Source organism: Protopterus annectens, chromosome 4.part1 (genome assembly GCF_019279795.1).
Source record: "Protopterus annectens isolate FY-2018-M chromosome 4.part1, PAN1.0, whole genome shotgun sequence".
Lineage (NCBI taxonomy): Eukaryota > Metazoa > Chordata > Ceratodontiformes > Protopteridae > Protopterus > Protopterus annectens.
The window spans coordinates 352,861,727-352,888,384 of NC_056734.1; the positions used below are offsets into that span (position 1 = coordinate 352,861,727).

The window sequence follows — 26,658 nt, forward strand, 5'->3', positions numbered from 1 at the left end:
ACATGTCCATCAGATTCAGGCATTCCTATCATGTTCCTTCTACCTCCTGACAATGATCCCAGATGAGGTCAGCATTTTTTCCTCATGCTAAGAAAAGCCTGTGCAATACACAGCCTGAAATATTTTGCCAGAACCTTTTGACACCTTCTGAAAATCATTTCCATAACCTTTACAGACTCCTCCTACAACCAGATCTTCCTTTTGGCAGTTGCTACTTTTATGACTTGACTGTACCAGATAACCCCCAGCTAACATTGCATTGGAGACCTACTTCTTTAATCTATTATCTGTCCTCACTTTTGGTATCATCTAGGGGTCCTAGGGTTACTTTAGTGATAAGTCTTTACACCTTGAGACTATCTCAACTGTTGTCATGAATACAATAAATTCAGAGTAGACTGACCTAGGGATATGAGGGAAATTCTTCTAAAGATAAGGACTGAACGAATTACACATAGAGTTACTAGGGTTTCCCAGGTCTGTCTAGTTGCTACCCCTGATATTAGACCCAACTCATAATTATATCGTGATCAGTAGCTCATCACCTCTCTTGGCCCAAGTGTCAAGAATATACTGTCTCAGATCTGATGAAACAACTCAATATCAGTCACTGATCTTTGACCTGTACCAAGTACAGAGTAGGAGACAGACCCCCCACCCCTGAAAGTCTAGTTTCAGAACTAATGTTGTATTTAAAAAGAAAGACCAACTAAATCGGGTTAGTACTTTCAACCTTCCACACAAGTTCTATCTTCTTGCCCAGCAGGGGGTTGATATTTCATAGCTCAAGAGCCTGTTTTCATTGCCAAGGTCCTAATCCAACCTGCCACTTGATGTGCATCATGCCTCATCTCTTCCCTTTGCCTTGTATAACACTGTGTTTAATTCAGCTAGGTTGCATGGGTCATCCACCAGCCACCAAACATTCACTGGTAAACACCACCCCAGGCCTTACTCCAGGGGTAGGTCCTGGTGTCACTGTTCCAGGGAAGCCTCTTGGACCATTTTAGCTGTATGGTATTTTGTTATAGTAGCAACTGCATTTCACAAGCTACACAAATGTGTCATTCCATTGCACTGTCTGCCTCTGTTCCAGGTCCTGATTTAAAAAGGACAAGTATGAATCGGTGTGCACTTTCCTGCTTAACCAATGTGTAAATAGAAAGAGCTGAGAGCAGTAGACCTCTTTGAAAACAGGTATAGTGTATAATGTTGCAGCATTGCCTCAGAGTAACTAGTATAATGTCTAATGTTGCAGCATTGCCTCAGAGTAACTGGTATAATGTCTAATGTTGCAGCATTGTCTCAGAGTAACTGGTATAATGTCTAACGTTGCAGCATTGCCTCAGAGTAACTGGTATAATGTCTATTGTTGCAGCACTGCCTCAGAGTAACTGGTATAATGTCTAATGTTGCAGCACTACCGCAGAGTAACTGGTATAATGTATAATGTTGCAACATTACCTCAGAGTAACATTCTAACACATCAGCATTAAATGTACACCACAGGTATTACAAGATAACCCTTGAAAATATCAGGTACAAATTCCAACTGTTTAAAAAACGGTGTTTCTATTCTTTCTGAATTATCATTTAATATCACTAGTGTTTTAAATCATTTCATATAAAAATAGTGGTAGCTTTTCCCCACTGCCAAAAATGCACAAATTTCAAACCAAAGGCAGAACATTGCAAGGAATATGACATACAGTGCTAATATAATGCAAGTTAAATTCATTCACCCAGAGTTACTGGAGCCTGAGAAGTATATCTGTTTTTCATTACATCCACATTTTGTTTTCATAAAAATACTAGGACATGCAGAATTTTTATAATACATTCAAATAAGCTCCTGCCATGGAAATGAATAGGGATTTATTTTGCATTTACAGAGCCATAACATTTGAGCAATTCACTACTTTCTCAGTTGTCTTTCAAAAGTCATGTCTGTAGCTTAGACTTCTTTAGCATAGATGGCACACATAATACCTTTTGGACCTTCCATCATTGAAATGAGAAACTATAACATTATCCCTTAATAATCATGGGGGGGTTGTCTTTTTACACAGCATTTTTGCTGTGTTCTAATCTGCAACATCACTATCATAGGTATGAAACACCTAACATTTGATATATAACACATCACATGACACATAAATTAAATAAGTTAAACTGCTGGCTAAATGGAGTCTATATGATTAGACTAGACCTTTGATTTCATTATTGTCACTGATAAAGCCTAACCACAACTTGTGTGCTTCCATTTCCTATTAGGTTTGTTTTTAATAAAAACACTTCAGCTATTTTCAAGAAATGCACTAGGAACTTGAACATTTACCCAACATGCCAAATGATATGCAAGTGTAATTCTAGTTTAATGGTTCATCCCTTAACCCTGACAAAAGCAAAAATCGCATGATATGCAGGGTAAGTTTGTTGAATTAGTCGTGTTTTTTTTTTTTTCAAATATTTTTATTGAAAAAGAAATACGTTAACAGTAAATACACAAACAAAATTTTATATAAAATGAATAAACATATCAACTTTTTACATTATTCACAAAGGCCTGCAAAGAAGTCATAAATATTACAAACATATAAATGAAGAAAAAATGTAAAAGACAATCAAATAATATTTCAAACAAGGTTAAAGTCTATTCAGTAAGTCTCAATAAGAGATGAAATCTTTATCCAAGGGTAATTAGTGAAACTCTTTGGATATGATCTAAGTTCTTTGATTCTGGTTTCTTTGATAATCATTTCTTCTAATAAAGACAGGAAATCTTCAAAACTTGGAGAGGTGATGGAAGTCCATTTCCTTGTGATGCATTTCCTGGCTATTGCTAGAATTGTCCATAAGAGGCAAGAATTGGATTTATTCATATTATGAGCTTCATTTACATTAAGAAAAAATTGTTTTGCTTAAAGAGAAATTATCCGTAAATAAAGATGAAAGAAATACTTTGATGTCTTTCCAAAAATGACATGTTAGGACAATTATAAAAAATATGGCACCGATCAGCATTACAAGATAATAAACATCTCCAGCAAATAATATTATCAGATTTTTTTTTCAATTTCGCAATTTTATCAGGGGTTAAAAAAACCTCTATGTATAAACTTCCATGTAAATACACTCCAGTATTGACCCCAGAAAGTGAATTTTACAGAAGATAGAAGTTTAACTTAGTCGTGTTTTCTTAATGGCCAGGGAGAATATAAGGAACAACCACTATCTGCATCATAAACTCTTCAGCCAAGCAAAGTGTTGTTACACTCATTTAGGTCATGTTACATGAACCCTGCAGCTCTGCCACACACCCCTTTATCCCTATTTCATTCTTCCTTATCTCACTTCATCTTGTTGTCCCCTTTACTTACTGCCTCTCATTCATCCTACTTCCCTCGTCTCTTTGCATCTCTCTCACACTTTTCCTTTCTATTCCTCTTCCCCCTGCATGCCTCAAACATATTTCCTCTGCCCCCCCCCTGCAACTATTCTCACTTGCCTCTTCTAATGTCATTCCTTTCTATATAATGATATGCTGTTATCCCTGTAGCATAAGCAATCTCAGTCATTATGGCTACATCTTATACATAAACCCCTGCTAAGCATAATTCCATTTTTTCATGCATGTTTTGACATTGATGATGTAGCATATTCTTGCATCTGTAATTATATACATATATATATATATATATATATATATATATATATATATATATATATATATATATATATTTGATTTTAACATATTTTTATATTTTTAAATATGTTTTGTTAATTTCTTATGTGATCCTATTCACCTGGGCTATGCCTGCAAATGGTCCACTGAGACCAGTGTACTACCCTAGTAAATATCTGTGTGTGTGTGTGTGTGTGTGTGTGTGTGTGTGTGTGTGTGTGTGTGTGTGTGTGTGTGTGTGTGTGTGTGAATATATATATATATATATATATATATATATATATATATGTGTGTGTGTGTGTGTGTGAATATATATATATATATGTGTGTGTGTGTGTGTGTGTGTGTGTGTGTGTGTGTGTGTGTGTGTGTGTGTGTGTGTGTGTGTGTCTCTATCATTTGACTGCACTATCTGCACATTTACTCCGGGATTGGCTAGTATGGTCATCCTGGAGAAAAGCAGCATGGCCTGAAATAAGCTAAGCGGCATCTTAATTAGGATGTCATACTCTTCTATAATGTAATAAACGGTATACCTGCACTAGGAAAACCTAACTTAGAATTATATATGTCATATAACATTCTCAGATCAGATGAGCATTAAGCAGTGCTTTACTATACCTAACCCTCTGAACTTTGTTTTGAGAATTCTTTTTCTTTTACTCATGACTGTCAGTTGCCCCTAGGACCTCTCCTCATACAAGACGTCTACTTGGCAATGCATGCTTTTATAGGCTTATAGGTGATTACTAGGCTAACCACCCCAGGGTTAATTTTTAAGCCTAGTCTTGCTTCCCAAATGGATCTGGCAGGTTGCTACTGTAAGATTGTTTTACGAGGTTTATGTAGATTTTGGCATGCATTGTCAAGCATTCACAATCTCCCTGTATCTATTAGAGACATATGTGCCAAATCAGGGATACATTTCCAGTTCCATATTCACTGGTCCAAGTTACACTTGAATTAGGTTAAGGAAGAGTTCTGCTTAGTATTGATAGGAAGCCTATTCCAGAGAAGGGTATTCTCTGAGACACACACCTGTCCCTCCAGCTTGTCCTATTTATGTTGCAGGGGAGGTAAAAGTCCCGCTAATTCCGATGCTGTTTGTTTTGTGGATGTCCAACATTTCCATCAGAGTGGAATCAGAGGATGCTCTGTAGGCCAGGCATAGATCACCTCTCAGCAACCTGTAGGATATCACGTACAGGGACAGGGCTTTGATGTGGTCCACATAGGACATGTTATTTACGCCCTGTATTTTTTTTGTGAGGAACCCCTCTGGTTGCTTCAGTTGTTGCATATGTCAGGTCTTCCTCCTGCAGAGTTCCTCTGACCCATGTTCAAGACTGGACAATAGACTGAGGCACCCGGTGCAGCATCATTTTTCTGGCTGAGAAGTTGTTTTTTACCTTTTAGACCCTATCTTACCTTCCCTGCACTTACCTATTGTATTCTCAGGGGTGGATGTACAATAGGAAAATGCAGATGTATTACCATACCTCAGTAGCGACTCAAATAATGTACCTTACCAATCCCCCTTTACAGCAATGCCACCCATACACACCCCAGCCTCCAGCAGGGATCAACTGTGAGGTGCACCCCCATAACTTCCAGAATGAGCACACCCATCCTTTTTGCCACTGCCACAGGTGCCCAAGCCATTATTTGAACCCAGGTCATCTGGGCCATAGTCATTTTTATCCCTCTATGCCATGGTTCTGGCCAAACTTTGTTTTGAGAATTGCAACTTTATACAGCTGTACCATGAGCCTATTACACAGCATGCTGTCCCTTATAGTGCATGTGTTGAATTACTTGAAAAACTATGTTGTGACGTGTTCCTCACTTATCCCATTGGTATGATGCCCTCTTAATCCCAACCTGGCTCCTTTAAATTTTCAAAAGTGTAAAGGGGATTAAGAGGCACCATCCTCCCTTTACTAATGGGATAAATAAGAAGCTACACAGCATAGTTTCTATTATTCCTTGAAAAGAAACCAAAACCTCCTATTGGTGAGCATTTACATATTTTGTTTCTTTTTTTTTTTTTTGTAACATGCAGTCTTATCAATATACACAAGCAGAAAACAGCAACAACTAACAGTAAAAATAACTTGCAATCAGTATATTTCATAAACTGAAAGGAAGGTCACCAGTGTCACAGATGAGAAATGTCAGGTGTCATTATGCTGAAAATTTCATATGCATTTTGTAGCTTCCTTATTCCTTTTATCAACACTATTAGGAATGAATTCCATATACTTTTCTAAAAGCAGCCATTAACGCAACAGGTAAGTAGTCAATAGCAAGCATAACTTGCAGAAAAGAGAGACCTTAAATGGCAAATTGTTCTCTAAGGCCACATAAAATGTGAACATAAAATGCCATCTATCTCTTTTAAGAGAGGTGTGCCAATGCAACGTCATGATGACATCCTGAAGGAAACTTCATAACTTGCACTACGAAAGGATGGGGGGGCTAGGTATAGTAGATCATTACAGAACACTACCACATAAAACAAATCAATGTATTTTAAAACCACCCCTTCTCTGTGTCCTCAATGAACTGTCAAATTGTACTTAACTTCAACCCGAAGCTAGAAAGTGAAAGCGATGGCTGTAATCTTAACAGCAAAATGTTGTAAACTCAGCAGCAGATATGAAGCCCTGGGTTTTGTATACACGACTACCAAAAAATATGTATAACTTCTGTATAACTATACACCCATCTCTTAGACATTTTAAGTTCTAACCAGTGTTTTAGTATCTAGCATGGAGCTGAATCTGTCATCTTTGTCTATTACCCCATTACTGTCTCCAGCAGTAAAATCTTCTTCTCGTGAATGTTAATGCAAAGTTTTGTACTATTTTTATTTTTTCTAGATGTTATGAACAACTCTTCTCTTGTTTAAGTGCATTGTAGCTCTGTATGTGTAACTTGTTTTAGTATTTGTTATATAACTGTAGAGCTTTTCTCCCAAGGCCTACATTGAGAATGGTACACAAATCCTATGAACATTCTTTTAGTGAATTGAATAGCTGTGCTGTTAATGAACTGCTTCCTGTGATCTCAGGCTTGATTATCTCAGCATCCATTTGTATAGTGTAGGACTCTGAGCAAGTTACTTAAGCAGGTGCTGCAATTGAGACCATTGGGAAATTGGCCTGAGCTGTTCAGTATTCTCCTGAACCACATGCCTAGGAACTACCTGTGAATCTTTTTTATACTTTATATCTGGCAGTTAATGCAGAGGTCTTACCCTATTCCACCGGAAGTAGCTCGCTATGATTCTTTCAGCCTTCATTTACCTTCATTTGCCTTGATCAAGTCACTTATCCAGAGCTCTCAACTGTCCCTTGTGCATGATGATGTTCATCGTGCATACAACTGCAGTCATAACAGATGGGTTCTCCTGCCGTCAGGCGGGTCCTCGGTCAGCCGAATTCCAAAGTCTAGGTCCGGTGTCGGTTGTCGTTGCTTCTTCCCTGACGTCAGTGCGACAGGGGTATAAAGGAACCAGCTGACATCATTTTCTTCAGTCTTTCTTGCCGCGCGGTGCCCGAAGCAGAAGCAGTTCGCAAGTGCCGGTCGGCCAGCTCCTGAGATTACGAAAATTTGAAAACCGAAGTCTTCTTAAAAGCTAAGTACCCAGTTGGGGAAACTTTTCTTGCCTCAGACCGATGTCAGACAAAGTTAATAATTGTATTTTTTGTGGGAAGCAAATACCGCATAAGGATTTCCATTCCCTCTGTATTCCTTGTTTAGGTCCAGACCACGACGTCTCGGTCTGTCGCTTTTGTGCTACATTCAACAAACGCACTATTAAGCATCGGGCGGAGTTCGCCCAGCATTATTTTGGGAAAGCATTTAACTATACTATGTCATCGGATACTCTGACTCCGGTTTTGTCTAAAAAAAGCAAAGACAAGGACCGACACTCGAGGTCCGCGGCCTCTACCGACACCACGCCAAAGCCGACTACACGTGGTCCGGTTCTCAGCGAGGCCCTCGCAGCCCCTGATTACCGGCGACACATCTTTGGCGGTGTCTCCTGTGCCCGAGGTCGCAGGCTCCTCGGCCCACACCCGACTACAGATACGAAGCCACTCTTGGCGTTGAAACACAGAATGTGGACAGGTCCACCTCCACTCAAGGTGTCTTCAGACCTTCCTCTTCTTTCTCCATCAAGGCTTTCACCAAGTCTAAAGCAACCATGCACTCTAAGAGACCAGCTACACAGGGCCCATCTCCAGGCCCCATGCCTAAGAAACAGATGCTTAAAATGGCTGAGGATTTAATTACTCTAATCAGAGGTTCTCAGCCCCCTCCGGACAAAAGGCCCAGAGTGGAGGAAGATTCCCCCTCCTCTGATCAGGGCTCCATTATTTCAGAACACTCTGATGATCAGGAACAGTCTTACTCCCCTTTTGAAGACTCTGGTGCGGAGGAGTCTATTCCTTCTACCCCCCCCTGAGGATTACTCATTTGGGGAAACTTTGCATACCTTAAGGGAACACTTCCACTGGGAAGGCCAGGATTATTCAGATTCCAAGAAAAGGCTCAGGGAATTTCTTTTGTTACCCCAGCACAGGCCTCTGGCTATACCTCCTGTCTTGGACATCCTAGATGATGTTTACTCGGAGGCCTGCCTTAACCCGGACTCTCTACCTCCAGCTCCAGTTAAGCCTGACAGGTACTACAGGGTTCCTGACTCACACCAATTTCTATACAAAAGCCATGCTGCTGACCTAGAAACCATCTCACAGGGGCCCAAGGGAGTTAAGGCCTCCATTGCCAAAAATCCATTGCCTTCCGAGAGAGATTCCAGATCCTTAGAAAGGTGGGGAAAAAAGGTATATACCTCGGCTACCTTATCCATGAGGGCCTTAAACTGTCAGTTTCATATGCTAAAATACCAACAGTTTTTGTTATCACAATTGAAAAGTAAAATGTCACATCCTGAACAACCAGACTTGAAGTAGTTGCAGAATTTGATGCATAGTGCAGAACAAGTGGGTAAGCATACCTTACAATGTGGTTTTGATGCTCTAGAGGCCTCATGTAGAGCTGCTGTTACAGACTCAGTCATACGTAGGCATGCCTGGCTCAAGGAACAAGCCTTGCCTGATCATGTCAAAGCTAAATTACTAGACGCCCCTCTTCAAAAGGATGTATTATTTGGTGCTAATGCTGAGGAAGTATTACGGAAAATGGAGGAAAAGGCTAAATCAATGCAAACTGTGAAAGAATTTCTGCAGGTTCAACCCCCACGTTTTAGTAGAAATTGGCCTTCCGAAAACTGGTCCTTTCCTGCCACAGACAGACCCCAAAGAGGCAGATACAGGCGCCCGAGGGGCAGAGGACAATCGCAAGGATCGTATAGATGCAGACAATGGCAAGCTCCTACACAAAGAGGTGGTGAGGACAACTCGCAATCTTTCAGAAAGCAAACCCAATGACTTTCCCCTTTGCATGCCAACCAGGTCTCAAATGGCAGCCCCTTAGGAGGAAAGCTGGCATTATTTTCAAAAAAATTGGCATGTTGTCACAAAGGACAAATGGATCCTGGACATTATAAACAGAGGCTACAAATTCCATTTTCATACCCTTCCAAAATGAGAGGCATGCCAAACCTGCCACACAATCAAAGGGCAGAGGCACAAAGGCAAATTTCAGATCTCATAAACATGAAAGCTATTCAAGAGGTACCTACACACGAACAAGGTCAAGGTTTTTATTCCAGGCTATTTCTGGTGCCAAGGAAGGGAAAAGATTGGAGACCTATTTTGGATATATCCATCCTAAACACATTTCTACTCGTACCAAAATTCAAGATGCTCACTCTACAGCAACTTCTTCCCATGCTGGGCAAGGAGTCTTGGCTGGTAACATTGGACCTCAAGTAGGCATACCTGCATGTCCCAATCAGACAAAATTGCAGAAGGTACCTCAGATTTCTTGCAGGTTCAACCCATTATCAATTCTCTGCATTGCCCTTTGGCTTATCTACTGCGCCCAGAGTATTCACGAAATGCCTGGCATCAGTAATTGCCTACTGCAGACTTCAAGGGATACAAATATACCCTTATTTGGATGACTGCCTGATCCAAGCAGACAGCAAGCACATTCTTCTGAAACATCTGGCTTATGTAATAATGTTATTAAACTCTCTGGGATACACTGTCAACAAAGAGAAATCAAGGCTAATACCCTCTCTGAAGGTAATTTTCCTGGGTGCCAATTTGGACACAAACACCCAGATGGCCTACCTCATGCCAGAGAAGCAGGGGCAACTAATTCAATACTTCAGAACACTGGCAAATTGCACCAGGCTGACTGCAAGGAAGATCCTGCAGGGTCTGGGATTCATGGCATCTTGCATCTTACTAATCCCATGTGCAAAGCTGCATATGAGAAAACTACAATGGTACCTGAAAAACATATGGTCTCAACACAGCCACAGTTTGGAAATAATAATACCACTAATTCCATGTCTGCAAAAGGAATTTCTGTGGTGGGCTCAAGCATGTCAAACAAACACAGGTCTTCCATTCAGCAAGCCTGAAGCAAATCAAGTCATCACAACAGACACCTCGGACTACGCCTGGGGGGCGCACATGACAGACCGGTGCATTCAGGGCAAATGGTCCCAAAAAGAAAAGCACCTTCACATCAATCAAAAAGAAATGCTAGCAGTAATAAATGCTATTATAGCTTTCAAGGACCTTCTACAACCAGGTCAACTATTGATAAGAACGGACAACACCACAGTTATGTGGTACATAAACAAACAGGGAGGAACCCATTCTTATCCTCTATGCAGACTGGCCATGTCACTTTGGAACATGGCCATGGACTTACAGATGGAACTACAAGCACAGTACTTGCCAGGCAAGGAAAACACGCTGGCAGACAACCTAAGCAGGAATATGACAGATCCACACGAAGGGAAATTGCATCCAAAAGTTTTTACAGAAATCATACAAGAATGGGGAAGGCCAGACATAGATCTCTTTGCCTCCCACGAGAATCATCAATTGTCAAAATTCTGCTCAAGGATCTTCCATCCAAAGGCCTGGAGAGTGGACGCTCTTTCCTTCAGTTGGACATCAATGACAGTTTATGCCTTCCCTCCTCTACCTCTGCTGCCCAAAGTTCTATTAAAGACCAAAGCAGACAGACCAAAGATGATCCTCATTGCTCCGGACTGGCCAAGGCAACACTGGTACCCACTCCTGAGGAGCCTGACGCATTCCCCACCATGGACCCTGCCTCTAATGCCTCTTCTCCTGACTCAGCACAGTTTCAAAACTCTTCACATCCAGCTAAAAACACTCAATCTAGCCGCATGGAAGATTCCTTAGCATCACAACAGGCCCTACTCTCCAAGGAGGTGCAGGATGTCATTTTGGAGGCCAGAAGGCCATCAACTAGAAAAGCTTACTCCAAAATGGAAACGTTTTGTGTCTGGAATGAGAAAAAGGGCCAGGATCCTGGAAAACTGAATTTACCTCAAATACTACAATATTTGGCTGAACTGCTAAGCAGTGGACTTTCTTTCTCCTCCATCAAAATCCATGCATCAGCCATTTCTGCAGAATACAACACTGATCCACCTTTATTCTCTCACCTTCTCCTAAGGCAGTTCCTCAGAGGGCTAAGAATTTAAGGCCTCCAAGAAAACAACCAATACCTGCTTGGGATCTTAATTTCATGCTGGAAAAACTGACCTTGCCTCCCTTTGAGCCAGCTGCCTCATCAGATTTGCAATATTTGTCCTGGAAAACAGCTTTCCTTCTGGCTATCACCTCAGCTCGTAGAGTTTCAGAACTACAGGCTCTCATGGCCGTCCAACCTTTTATCATCTTCCATCAGGACAGAGTTTCCTTATGAACCAACCCGTCCTTTATGCCTAAAGTGGTATCCAGGGTAGCTTTAAATCAGGTCATACATTTACCTACTTTTTATCCTAATCCTCAAAACAAAGGGGAGAGATTACTACATTCCTTGGACATCCACAGACAACTGCGTTATTATTTGGACAGAACAAAGCCTTTCAGAAAATCAGAACAGCTCTTTGTGGCCTATGCATTAGGAGCTCAAGGGAAGCCAATTTCCAAACAGACAATCTCAAAATGGACAGCCCACTGCATACGCTTTTGCTATTCCTTTCATGGCAAAACTGTTCCTACAGGCATTAGGACTCATTCCACCAGGGCCACAGCCACCTCTGCAGCATTCCTCAGAGGAGTTCTTACCAAGGATATTTTGAAAGCAGCCACTTGGAGTTCTGTGCATACCTTCTCCAAGCACTACAACCTACCATTATACTCAAAATCTAGAGCAGGCTTTGCCACTGCAGTCTTGCAGGGCATTTTGGCTCCTCCTAATTCCACCTAGTGCCTACCACCCCTTTCTTAGCTTTGGGATTCTACCCATCTGTTATGACTGCAGCTGTATGCACGATGAACATAGTACAGTTTTGTACCTACCATAAATGTAGATGTTCGAGTGCTAATACAGCTGCAGTCCAGGTTTCCTCCCTCCTTCCCCTCTTGGGACAGGCCTATAGGCTAACACATCCTCATACAACCTGATTGGGGTATTCATTTATGATGTATTTGCTTGCAACTACTGTATTTTGATTATATTGCACTGCATGATTACACAAATTTATGTATTGCCTTCCTTCTGGGGGCACCTGACATCTGGGGCAAGAAAAACTGAAGAAAATGGCGTCGGCTGGTTCCTTTATACCCCTGTCGCACTGACGTCAGGGAAGAAGCGACGACAACCGACGCCAGACCTAGACTTTGGAATTTGGCTGACCAAGGACCCGCCTGACGGCAGGAGAACCCATCTGTTATGACTGCAGCTGTATTAGCACTCGAACATCTACATTTATGGTAGGTACAAAACTGTACTTTCTTGTTTCTGGAAGTATGTCCCTATTTTCTGGCTTAATTTACCCTTTTGCACAATTAGTCTGAATTCCCTTCATGACTTGGGATTTTTTAAGCTGTCTAGTACACAAAAAAGCACACTATATGGCCAACACACAAGTGGCACAAATAATTTAAAGAAAGAGGACATGTAGCTTTCATCTTTTTTTTTTAGAAGCAAAATTAAATGGCCTTGTGTGGTAGAATTCTCCATTCCAGTTTTTTAACATCTTCAAATTCTGTACTCTCTTTTTGATAGTGTGCTTATATTTTCCAACATTTTTGTCACTCTTTGTTTTTTAAACAGGTTTCTGAGTAGTATCCCACATTCCTACTGGAAGCAGGAAGAGTTATGTCTTATTTGTTATTCAGATTTTAAGCTAATTAGACATCCACATTTTTGGCTGGATGTACCTACTTTTCAAAGGGCCTTTGTTCCTGTTTTCAATGTCTGAAGGTTGTGATGCATGCAATTAACCAGGCAATGATGGGTTACAAAAAAAATCAAGATAAGAGTACCAGTCAAACATTTATGTAACCTCAGTAGCCTAAGTTTTTTGTGTCCATTAAAGATCAGAATAAGAGTAGCAAAAAAGGCAAACCTTTATGTAATCTCACTAGTCTGAGCTCAGTTTTCCTCTTTTGATTTCTCATCGATTTCCTGTATTGTGTTTTGAATCTTAGGGTGAAAACGTGTTGATCCGAAGCTCAGAACTGATCTATTCTGGAGAACTTACTCGTATTGCTCAGCCTCAAGCCAAAAGTCAGCAGCGGATGTGCTTCCTGTTTGACCACCAAATGGTCTATTGCAAGAAGGTAACCCTGCATCCGGTCACTTTTTAGGAAATATGTTTCTGTTTATTAGAGGTATGACTCGATTCTAAATTCAGATTAATGTTTACAGTTCAGTTTTTCTTCCAGAATAATATGAAAGGGTTTCTTGTGGTGAAGCTATCGTAAGTTCTAGTGGGATGTTGGGGATAGCTATAGCAAAATTTTCCCCTTCAAACCAATTTACAGTTATGCCAACGGTACAGTGATTGCAGGTTGAGGTCTACACCCCACACAAGTGTATCATATCTAATACTAAGATCACACCTCAGGGAAGACAGAGTTTGACTGGGAGCAGAGCAAGGCAGGAGGATCTCAAGGAATATACTGTAGAAAAGCATCGTTGAGGTCTGTATAACAAGATTCTGTTAATATTTCATAATCTGTAGAAGGTAAAAGAGATGACTTTTCAGAAAAGTTATATTTTTAGAAAAGGGGACATGGAAAGGCAAAGAAAATGAAAGGGTAATGTTTACCAAAATGTATAACAAGTATATATTTTTTGGCAAAAGCTGTAGTGTAGAACATAATCTTACTAGGATTATGGAGGCAAAAATCCAGTGAATTTCAGCCATATATTATATAAGAGTAAAATAGTGTTTGTTAACATGCGTAATTGGTGGTCAAAGAACTTTAGGCACACTTTATACAAGAACAAGACAGTATTTGTTAGCATGTGCGTTTGGTGCTGGTGGTAGGTGAGTCAAAGGCCTGTGTATAAGGTAAGACATGAATAGTCTAGGTGATACAGCAGCCCTTAACCAGTGACACATTTTGTTTTGGAAAATGATAAAGCAAAATAAATCCCTGCCGTATTTTATGCAGAAAAGGTAAACCATGAATTTAATGTTTCTTATACTTAAACTAACCATCACATTTTCTTTTGGCACTTAGGAATTGATTGTGCTGATATTCTTTAGGATCCTCACCTTTGGCTGCCTCTCTACCTGATGTTCTTGCTTCTTTCTTATCTTTCTATGATGAGCATTCTTTGGATAATGAACATTAATTTGTATGTAAAATAGCTTCCATTGCTTAACAGAATAAGTGGATTATATCACAGCAGAAGGTAGAATCTTGTTATCAATCACAAATGAACAACTGGTCTAAAATATATGAATGCTACTTGTAATTGTAGAAAAATTGCAAGACAGCAGCAGTATTATGTTGTGGTGCCTAAAATCAGAGATGCCTAAGGGCACTATCACCAAACATGAATCTTTCACTCAAAATGGACTCTATCGCTCTTATTTAAGCAATTTACACACATGCACGTATGTATATACATACATATGAAAGAAATTCTAAATATCTGTTTTGTCAGCACACTTTGATTGACAAAAGAGATGGTCAGCAGGTGTGCAATATGGAAAATCCCTGGGATTGGAGAATGTGTCCCTTCCCTGGGGCTTGTGCAATGTTAGAGTCAGTATATATGATTAACAGAGGGGTGGTAGCCCATACCCCCACATGGGGGGGGGGGGTACAGTGTGCCTTGCCCCCCTAAAAATATATATATTTTTTTTACAATTTTTTGTAGTTTAATTTGCATGCTGCAGACCTATTCCTCATATATACTGACTTTTGTATTGCCAACATTTTATTGTCGACATCAACAACATACATTGACATTTGATTATTCCGATTAAGGTATGCTTGTATGTATAATACACACACACACACACACACACACATATATATATATATATATATATATATATATATATATATATATATATACATACACACACACACACACACACACACACACACACACACACACACACACACACACACATGCATACACACACATATATACCTATGTAGACAGGCTCAAATCACTATCACTCTACTCAGTATCATACAGATTGCTCAGAGGTGATCTATATCTCGGCTACAAGGCAATCTCGGACCCTACCCTACTAGAGTTGCTCCATATCCATAAATCTAACTCCTCCTGCATTATCTGCTCGAAAGGCCTAAATCTAATACATGGCATCAACAAAACCTGCTGAAGATATAGCTTTGTCTCCCAGAGGCTGCCCCATCTCTGGAATAGACTTACCATACACGTCAAACAGAGAGCCTTGCTGACCCTCTTCAAGTGCAACCTTGATGAGTGGATGGGAAACCTCATATTTGTCCCAGGGGTTCCACCTGTGTCCCTCATTGACAGGGGAGACAGGTGCTGACTAAGGTTTTTTCAGGGATAAACTCTTGGCTAGGCTTGTAAGGGCCCCAGGACCATTAACCTAGTAACTTCCTATGATTTTATATATATATATATATATATATATATATATATATATATATATATATATATACATACATTTATATATATATCTATGGACATTTATATATATATATCAGGAATCCTTGTTTGTTACTATTTGACTGTATTTGTAGCAAATTCTTCTGTGTAAGCTGTAGTAGCTGATTCATAGCATTTATAAGTGTTTGCTGTACCTGTTTCTGCCTGTTTTGAAAAAAGAAAAAAAGAAAAATATATCTCTTGTTTTCCTGCTTTACTAGTTTAGTCCAGTTTCAGAGTTGCTGATTCCTGGGCTTTGGTTGTAGTTCCTGTGTACTGTTTCCTTGCCTTATTTGGGGAAGGAAGCTACCTTGCTTACCAGTGGGAGTGGGAAGCATTGAGCTGCCTTTGTCCAGTTTTGTGAGGTTTCAGCCAGTAACTAGTAGTTTATTGGTCGTTTTGGGCCAGTTTCTAGCTTTTCCAGCCCCTGGTATAAAACTTTCAGCTTGTACCTACTCAGCACAGACTCCGTGGGCCAGCAGAGTAATCCAGGCTGCAGAGAGCTGAATAAGCGACTTTCTTGATACTAAGTATATTTTTGTTGCTTTCCACATCTGAATACCTAGCAACTGTATTTCCTGCCTTTCTGTTACATTGAAGCTGTTTTTACTGCATTTAACTTAATATTGCACTTGGAATCCTTGTTTGTTACTATTTGACTGTATTTGTAGCAAATTCTTCTGTGTAAGCTGTAGTAGCTGATTCATAGCATTTATAAGTGTTTGCTGTACCTGTTTCTGCCTGTTTTGTGAAAAAAAGAAAAAATATCTCTTGTTTTTCCTGCTTTACTAGTTTAGTCCAGTTTCAGAGTTGCTGATTCCTGGGCTTTGGTTGTAGTTCCTGTGTACTGTTTCCTTGCCTTATTTGGGGAAGGGAAGCTACCTTGCTTACCAGTGGGAGTGGGAAGCATTGAGCTGCCTTTGTCCAGTTTTGTGAGGTTTCAGCCAGTAACTAGTAGTTTATTGGTCGTTTTGGGCCAGTTTCTAGCTTTTTCCAGCCCCTGGTATAAAACTTTCAGCTTGTACCTACTCAGCACAGACTCCACGTGGGCCAGCAGAGTAATCCAGGCTGCAGAGAGCTGAATAAGCGACTTTTCTTGATACTAAGTATATTTTTGTTGCTTTCCACATCTGAATACCTAGCAACTGTATTTGCCTGCCTTTCTGTTACATTGAAGCTGTTTTACTGCATTTAACTTAATATTGCACTTGGAATCCTTGTTTGTTACTATTTGACTGTATTTGTAGCAAATTCTTCTGTGTAAGCTGTAGTAGCTGATTCATAGCATTTATAAGTGTTTGCTGTACCTGTTTCTGCCTGTTTTGTGAAAAAAAAAAAAAAAAGAAAAAATATCTCTTGTTTTTCCTGCTTTACTAGTTTAGTCCAGTTTCAGAGTTGCTGATTCCTGGGCTTTGGTTGTAGTTCCTGTGTACTGTTTCCTTGCCTTATTTGGGGAAGGGAAGCTACCTTGCTTACCAGTGGGAGTGGGAAGCATTGAGCTGCCTTTGTCCAGTTTTGTGAGGTTTCAGCCAGTAACTAGTAGTTTATTGGTCGTTTGGGCCAGTTTCTAGCTTTTCCAGCCCCTGGTATAAAACTTTCAGCTTGTACCTACTCAGCACAGACCTCACGTGGGCCAGCAGAGTAATCCAGGCTTCAGAGAGCTGAATATGCGACTTTTCTTGATACTAAGTATATTTTTGTTGCTTTCCACATCTGAATACCTAGCAACTGTATTGCCTGCCTTTCTGTTACATTGAAGCTGTTTTACTGCATTTAACTTAATATTGCACTTGGAATCCTTGTTTGTTACTATTTGACTGTATTTGTAGCAAATTCTTCTGTGTAAGCTGTAGTAGCTGATTCATAGCATTTATAAGTGTTTGCTGTACCTGTTTCTGCCTGTTTTGTGAAAAAAAAGAGAAAAAAGAAAATATCTCTTGTTTTTCCTGCTTTACTAGTTTAGTCCAGTTTCAGAGTTGCTGATTCCTGGGCTTTGGTTGTAGTTCCTGTGTACTGTTTCCTTGCCTTATTTGGGGGAAGGGAAGCTACCTTGCTTACCAGTGGGAGTGGAAAGCATTGAGCTGCCTTTTGTCCAGTTTTGTGAGGTTTCAGCCAGTAACTAGTAGTTTATTGGTCGTTTTGGGCCAGTTTCTAGCTTTCCAGCCCCCTGGTATAAAATTTTCAGCTTGTACCTACTCAGCACAGACTCCACGTGGGCCAGCAGAGTAATCCAGGCTGCAGAGAGCTGAATAAGCGACTTTTCTTGATACTAAGTATATTTTGTGTTGCTTTCCACATCTGAATACCTAGCAACTGTATTTTGCCTGCCTTTCTGTTACATTGAAGCTGTTTTTACTGCATTTAACTTAATATTGCACTTGGAATCCTTGTTTGTTACTATTTGACTGTATTTGTAGCAAATTCTTCTGTGTAAGCTGTAGTAGCTGATTCATAGCATTTATAAGTGTTTGCTGTACCTGTTTCTGCCTGTTTTGTGAAAAAAAAAAAAACGAAAAAATATCTCTTGTTTTTCCTGCTTTACTAGTTTAGTCCAGTTTCAGAGTTGCTGATTCCTGGGCTTTGGTTGTAGTTCCTGTGTACTGTTTCCTTGCCTTAGTTGGGGAAAGGGAAGCTACCTTACCAGTGGGAGTGGGAAGCATTGAGCTGCCTTTGTCCAGTTTTGTGAGGTTTCAGCCAGTAACTAGTAGTTTATTGGTCGTTTGGGCCAGTTTCTAGCTTTCCAGCCCCTGGTATAAACGTTAGTGCGGAGCTGCCACTGTTGCACACTAGGGCAGTGCCGGTTAAGCAGGTTTAAACTATTCGGGCTACCTAAAGTCCACTCTTCAAATTTTCCCTTAAAACTACCTTCCTCGAACTATACTACTGATCAAATCAGCGTATCCTATAACTAAAAAGATCATCTCTACTTGACTCCAAGTAGACTATTCTCTATCTATTAAACCTAGCACTTGCTCCTACAGTACTTATTACCTTGATACGGCACTCTTGTCATAGATAGTACCCCAAAAAGGCAACCCCCCATTTCTCGGTCACCCACATCCCCTGGAATTTTTTTTTAAAGTTTTTCGTCTACCCTTCTAGCATGTCGAGGGATCAGTTGCTAGTGTCCTCTCCTGCTCAGCTGGTGAACCTGGGAATATTGAGGCAATGTTTCAATTGCCTCATGTACACAGACAACCCTCTCCTCCTCCCACAAAACACAAATACATGCGAGAGATGCAACTATACGGCCAAACTGGAGGCTGAGCTCTCTCAACATAGGACTGGCAAGACCAGTCAGGAGGAGAAGGTTACCACACACACTATAGACCCAGTCTCACATAGTACCATTACAGCCTCAAATCATACACATAAACACACAAAGACATACTCGGAGGCTCTGATCAAAAATCTACCAAAACAGCAGAGGCCTCCAAAGCAGACACCCAAACAACCACCACCTCAGAACACAACACCATAACACATAGACCTCACAGTCAGAGTGTCAAACAGTCACAGCCCTTAAGGCCAAACACAATGCCAGACACACTAGTCATTGGTGACTCCATAGTCAGACACACTGATGTCCCGCTCACCAGACTGAGTAAGGAGAAGGTCACAGTAAGCTGCCTGTCGGGCTAGAATCCGCCACATAACACAAGCACTCAGGTCTCTCAACAGCAGGTACAAATATGACTCAGTCATTGTCCACGCTGGTGTAAGCGACCTGAGCGCACCTCCTTGGACTACATGAAAAGAGACATTGAGGAGCTCTCTGATTATGTAGCCCAGGCAGGTATGACCCTGACCTTGAGCAGTATCCTACCTTCACCAAGAATGATGCCACAATACAGAGATAAGATGATCAGCTTTAACAATTGGCTTAAACACTGGTGTCATTCAAAGGAGATCCAGTATCTGTCTGCCTGGGATGACATGCTGGACAAGCCACGCTGCCGGCTTGCATCTGTCACCCTGGGATTCGGATATTGGCAAAGGCTCTTGCCACCCCATAGTGCCTTTTTAGGCAAGGCTCAAATTCTAAACCTACCACCCTAGAACACAAAAAGGAAAAAACTAAGGGTAATGCTGCTCAATGCCAGAAGTCTAAATCTCAAAATGCACGACTCGAGGCCCTTCTCAGTATGGAGAACATCGATGTCTGTGCTGTGACAGAAACCTGGTTCAAGGCTCCTGAGAGCACCCCAGCTATCAGGTTTTACCTCATATCATGCGTTCGCCCCAAAATCCGGACAATACCAAGAAAGGAGGGGGTATCCATATTCATCAAGGACACCCACACCTCAAGACTGGTGGCAACGCGATGCATCGGAGACCATCCAGGTGCAATTAACCATAGGCAAGACTGCTCTGCAAATTGTAGCATGTTACAGGCCACCCTCACAAACTCAGGAAACTCACATGGCCTTCCTGAAAACACTAGAGGGATAAATGTATCACCAAACACCATCATACTAGGTGACTTCAATTACCCTAATATAGACTGGGAACACTACTCAAGCCCAAACACCCTAGCCCAAAAGTTCCTGGAATTCATAAACTCAAATGCCATGGAACAACTAGTCACCATCCCACAAGAGGAGATAACATACTTGATCTCATCATCACGAACATGGGAGCACAATGTTCAACACGAAGTATACCCCTCACTGGTGAGATCAGATCACAAACTAATCTCGCTGGAGGTCCTCATCCCACCCCACCTGAAATAAAAGACCACAGTAAAGAACTTCTCAAAAGCTGACTTCACACTTCTAAAGACTAGTGTGGTCTCCTCTCAGGCCGGAAAACAATACTCAAGCCTGAATCATGGCGCCTTCTACCAGCACCTGCAGGACTGCATGGATAAGGCAATCCCAAGCAAAACAAAGACTCTTTGTACCAAAGGCAAGCGTCCAGTCTGGTGGACCCCAGCCATAAACAAACTCTACAACAAAAGGAGGAAGCTACTACAGGATAGAGCAAAATCCTTAAAAGGTAAGACACCCTTGATCACTATAAGTAAAAAACTAAGAGCTCTCATAAAATCATCCAAAGCAAATTTGAGAGAAAAATGGCTAAAGACTCAAAAGACAATCATAAGGCCTTCTTTAGCTATGTTAGAAACCTAGGAGGAAACTCCCAGATATGCTCAGAACTAGTTCAAAATGATGTGAAGATTACTGATCCTACAGACATTGCCAACATACTGGCTGACAGGTTCAGTGCAAACTTCTCCCCCTCCCCAAAGGAGAGATATCTATACCAAATGAGTGCAGCCCCCAAACATCTCCAGCGCCCAAGTGAGAACTGCTCTCTCCAAAGCAAAAACACAGCATCCATGGGACCCGATGGTGTCCCGGCTGTGTGCTCCACGAACTCAATGAGGAATTAAACCCACAGCTAGGACAGCTGTTTAATCAAAGTCTTACCTCTGGATACGTACCCAGGAGTGGCGCACTGCAACTGTGGTCCCACTTCACAAGGCGGTGCCTCCACAGACCCTGGAAATTACCGGCCCATTAGCTTGACAAGCCTTATCTGCAAAGCCATGGAGAGGATCATAATGGACCTCATAAATAAAGACATAGGAATTTGCAGACTTTGGATCCAACCCAGTTTGGCTTTGTCAAAGGCAGATCATGCCTTTTAAACTTGGTTGACTTTTTCGAAGCAGTCACCAAAGCCATTGGTGAGGAAAGGGCAGTCCATACAGCCTACCTCGATCTGGCTAAGGCCTTGATACAATACCCCACTCGGGTATCATTGGAAAACTCATCAGCTTAAATGTTAACCCATACATCACAAGATGGGTTGCAAACTGGCTGAGTGACAGAACCCACAGGGTCAGAGTTGCTGGCGCCATGTCAGACTCAAAGCCTGTCACAAGTGGTGTCCCACAGGGCTCAGTCCTGGGCCCACTCTTGTTTGGCATCTACTTTTCCAGTACAAGCAAACACAGGAGGGTTATGGCTGACAAAGTTTGCAGATGACTGCAAACTGCCATAGTAGAAAACACATCTGACACAGATATCCTTCAGAAGGGTCTCACAGAAGCGGATAACTGGTGCCAGAGCCACGGCCTAAAGTTAAATGCCAAAAATGCATAGTCATACCCTTGGGAAAAACAAGGTTACCCCTAGCTACCAAATAGGTGGCAATCCACTGAGCACAGAAGAAGTTATCAGGGACCTGGGGACCCAGGTTGATAGTAGTCTGTCATTCGACACCCATGTAGCTAAAGTAGTTAGGAAGTCCTTCTACATTGCCCACCTTATCATGAAGGGATTCTCATCTAGATCAAGGGAGGTCATAGTCTCCCTTTACTCATCACTCATCAGACCAATGATTGAGTACAATGCCCCATTGAATGTATCTGACCCGACACTTGCAGCAGCTGGAGAGGCCACAAAGTTCCTCACCAAAAGGATAAAGGGTCTCAAAATCTGTCCTATGCTGCCCGACTGAAAGAACTCCAGCTCTATTCAGTCACCGCTGCTCAGAGGTGACCTTTGCCTAACATACAAGGCCATGTCAAACCCAGATTTGATGAATATGCTTCACCTCAAAAATCTAGATCCATCAGAGCCACAAGGGCGGAGACTTAAACCTCGACACGGCTATTAATAGGACGTGCTGGAGGGATAGATTCATCACCCAAAGACTCCCTATGCTGTGGAACAAAATCCCGGTACATGTGAGGCAGAGCACCTCGCTGGCCTTGTTCAAGAGAAATCTTGACCAATGGATGGGAGATCGCAGATATACCCCAGGAATTACCTCAGTGTCACTGCTCGACAGAGGCACAGCAAAATAATGGGTATAGTTCCCCATACTAAAGGGGTGGCGTAAGCCACAAAACGATGGCTAGGCTTATAAATGCCCTCGGGCAGATAGCCTAGTATGAACCTATGAACCTATGAACCTATGAACCTATGGATCTATGTCAAAATAATGAATCACCATAATGCTGAGTTGAAAAATGGCGAGATGGAAACGACAAAAGTTTACATTCACAAACATCCAGATCATTGAACGTTTTTGCCGCGAAAGGAGTCAGTTGGCCAATGTGGTGAACTTTGCCCTTTTCTTCACTGTAGTGTGATCTCAGAGTTGATATATTTAGTTGGAGGGGGTGTGAGAGGCACAGTGCCTCACATGGAGGGGTATGGGTGCTGAAGCTCCCCACTTGAGTGGGTTTTATTTGCTTAGGTTTGTTTTTTTAAGTTTTGTTGGCTGATTGTTTACTTACCAAGGGAAAACGTACGACGAGCTAGATGTTCATGAATGTAAACTTTCAATGTTTCCATCTTGCCGTCTTGCAACTCGACATTATGGTAATTCTTTATTTTGACAGAACAGAGCATGTGTTGTAACTTCAAGAAGCATTTCAAAGTGAGGGCATGTGCGTATAAATAAAGAGCGTGTGTAGGCAGCAGTGCCATTTTGAGAGAACAGCCAGAGTGTTAACCTGTATGAGTGCAGTAGTCAGTCTGTTTATATGTTTATTTAAGTTTAAATTACTAAGTCTCAATCCTGATGTGTTTGTATATCATAAAGCTGCTTGAACCAAACCCACAACTTTTCACCTATTTTATCCTGATCGGATAAGTGACATGGTGTCAGAAGCGGGATGTCTAAGTGACATGATGTCAGGAGCGGCATGTCTGAAAGACATGGCCCCAGATTTACTAATTTTCCATGCAAGACTAGCTTAGTCCTGCACGGAAGTGGCCATTTAGGAGCAGGATGGCAGCATGCCATGCATATTAATGAAGGCACGCTGCCTGATCTCCTAATCTTACACGGAGTGTGTAAGAGTGCAGGGGGCATGTCTGAGAGCAGAGCTTTCAGAATATACATGCCCCCGCAATGAAGAACAGCAGAAAGGCCAAAGGAATGAGCGAGACCACTCATAGGTGTCAGCATATCCCCAGCAACATTCTTCCATGTGTACAAATCAAATAAACAAACCTTTTTTTTATTATGAATCCGATTAAGGCTAACGGTAGGTGTGCGGGTGTGCCCATAGCTTAGCTACAGTTAATGTAGCTTAAACGGCTGAAGAGGATAACAAGGAAGATATATGCAAATGAAGCAGTATAGCAATAGTGTAGTGAGAAGAGCATTCACCTTATGAGCAGGCATTCCCTGTTCGAGTCGCACTGCAGCACATTCCATTTTCCATGGCAAATCACATTATGACCAATATTTTAGTTGCATAACCTACTAAATAACATATATTTCTGAAGTGGAGTACTGCATTAAATGCACATGTGAGGTGTCAGTGTCATAATGTTGCAAAGTCCGTAGATAAGCACATGTGCCCCATACAGTATATTTACACAGGAATCATGGATAAAAATGGAAGGTCAAATGTGTAATGAATGATAACTCCATACAGCTTCTAAATCCCCACCTTCCCAAGAACCATTAGATATTACTGTTTAAATCAGTGCAATTGTAAGCTGGAGTAAGCACTAGTAAGCAAGTGTAAGCACCAATAAGCAGTAGTAAGCATATTTAAGCACTAGTAAGTGAGTTTAAGCCTGTTTGCACACAAGTAAGCAATGCACACACAGGTTAAGCAATTTTGAAGCTAACTCTCTGTAAGCATATTTAACTGGAGGTTAGCATTGCTGACCCTCGCGCAAACCCACACAAACCTGCTTACAACTGCTCAAAAGTGCCTTAATCACTCTGTATCTAATGGCCCTTGTTCTGCCCAGCAACAAAATAAACAACTTTGCAGGTCTTGAACCCGGGACCCTATACACTATAGCCACAGTAGTTAACCACCAAGCCATCACAGCAGTACAGAAGAATGAGGTATCACCAACCAAGTCCTCACTATAGTAAAATCAAACTGAACCTGTGAAAGGAATCAGTATACAGTCATATGTTCTATAACCCACTACATAACATAAATATGTGAACTGGAGTACAGCAGTAAGCCCAGATGTGAGGTGTAATTGTAATAGAATGTTGAAGTCCCCAATAAAACAGAAGGACCCCATACAGTGTACATACTCATGAATCATGGATACCAGGCATATATATAAGATGTAATGAATAAGAAATCAATGCCAAAAAGAAAATATAATGCAAAGTCTAATGTAAGCAACGCTAAGCATTGCACAGGCCAGCTTAGGACGTGTAAGCAATGTGTAGGCCAGCTAACTCAATGTGCCCAGTGGTATACACCTTTAAACAATGCCAACCTTAGGTAAGCAGGTTTGCCCATAGCCTAGCCTTTTCAAAACTGGCAAGTCATGGAAAAGTGTGGTAAATCAGCCCTACTTAAACCCAACAGGCGGGAATACATCTCATAACTGGTTGTAGCTTCCCCTTGCAGGCACAATGGCAGAAAGGGGAGAAGGTGTGCACTTCCAGGTGCAGCGCTGGTGCATCCAGGATTCCAGAGTAACGGCAGGACTCCTTGACAAAGACCATGAGCAGAGACTGCTGCAGGGCCATTACCAGGGTTCCCAATATAAGGTGGAAGCCTGCGATCATCTCGCCTGTGACCTCACCAGTGCCACTGGCATACCCCAAACTGGTGAGCAGGTCAAGCATCACTATGCCGACCTGAAGCGGTGCAAGGGGGATCTCTTGGAACAGTGGATCCAAGAGGCTAGAACGGCAGAGGCTGTCCCAGCTGTGTGCAAGTATCACTCCACTATGTGTGTAATAATTGCCATCGTATGTATATCATGGATAGGTATGGCTAAATATTCCTCTTATGTCCTCCACAGCTGCAAGTGAGCAGGCCGCGAACCAGGAGGCCCACGGAAGTCGCCTGGAGAGGTTGTGACGCGAGGCAGGTCAGTAATACTTTTGCATATACTGTCATAGGAAATAAATCTAAAAGTATTAGTAAATGAATTGCCTGTATAAAATCTGTATTGTTTAACGCAAGTACTGCATACACTGGAGAATATGGCAGGAAGAGACTCATATAGTTTGTATGTAAATAAAAGCGTAATAGCCTGACAATAAAGGTTTAACTGCTGAACTGCATGTGTATACTCTGGTATCATATGGTAATGTAGATTTGCAATCAGGTAATAGTACTGTTGTATTAAGCACTGTAACCCACACTGTGCACCATAATTAGAATGTGTAAGAATGCCTGTATATGACTAGTGTAATCCCCAGAGGCCATTTAGTACAACTGAGAGACACATAGACAGAAAACAGTGAAAAGGCAGAAAACAAAATCTGAATAGCACATGCAACTGAGATGTGAACTGTTTTATTTTTAGCACACACAACCATGGTTCGAATCCTGACAGTGGTAGTAATCTGCATACAGAATCATACCCCACAACTGTACAGATATGACCAGAATGTCCAGTAAAGTGGCCCATATCTGCTGGCTGTCAACCTGTCCCCCTGGGAAATCAGTGGGATGATCCCAGACATATAGGCAACAAACAGGAAATACAGCTGATTGACACACATCTATGAGAACAAAACTGGCACACTAGCAACTCCCCAAAGCCTTATGAGAGTGAGAAGCCACATATGTCCCATTTACACCCCCATGTTGTCAAGCTGTGGCCAGAGTGTGTACAGTAACAGAGTGAGATGTATGTGCATAATAGTAATGTGGAATCTGGTACTGTGTGTGGCAACATTCAGGTAGTGCTAACAAACATTTCTCCCACATGTCTATCATATACCAACACTGTGCCCAGATATACAAGAATGATACCCTGTACTGGTACTGTTTACTTTGGTATTGTATGGCATTGTGACTGATGCAGTTGCTCTGAATAATAAGGTATTACTCATCACTGTCACCCACACTGTCCTACAAAATATAACTTTCTAGGAAATCCTGCATAAGAGTGTTGTAATACAAGGTCAGAATGCAAAACCACAGG

The 26,658-nt window shown here is 41.5% G+C and overlaps 1 protein-coding gene across 4 annotated transcripts in view; it reads left to right on the top strand.

Moving 5' to 3' along the window:
* Nucleotides 1-26,658, top strand: part of ARHGEF4 (Rho guanine nucleotide exchange factor 4) — a 1,506,374-nt gene that overhangs the window by 1,221,789 nt on the left and 257,927 nt on the right. For all 4 annotated transcript variants that reach the window (XM_044070170.1, XM_044070171.1, XM_044070172.1 and 1 more), the window contains one exon: nt 13,312-13,443. In XM_044070170.1, coding sequence (XP_043926105.1) covers nt 13,312-13,443 — 132 coding nt within the window. The remainder of the gene's footprint in view (nt 1-13,311; nt 13,444-26,658) is intronic.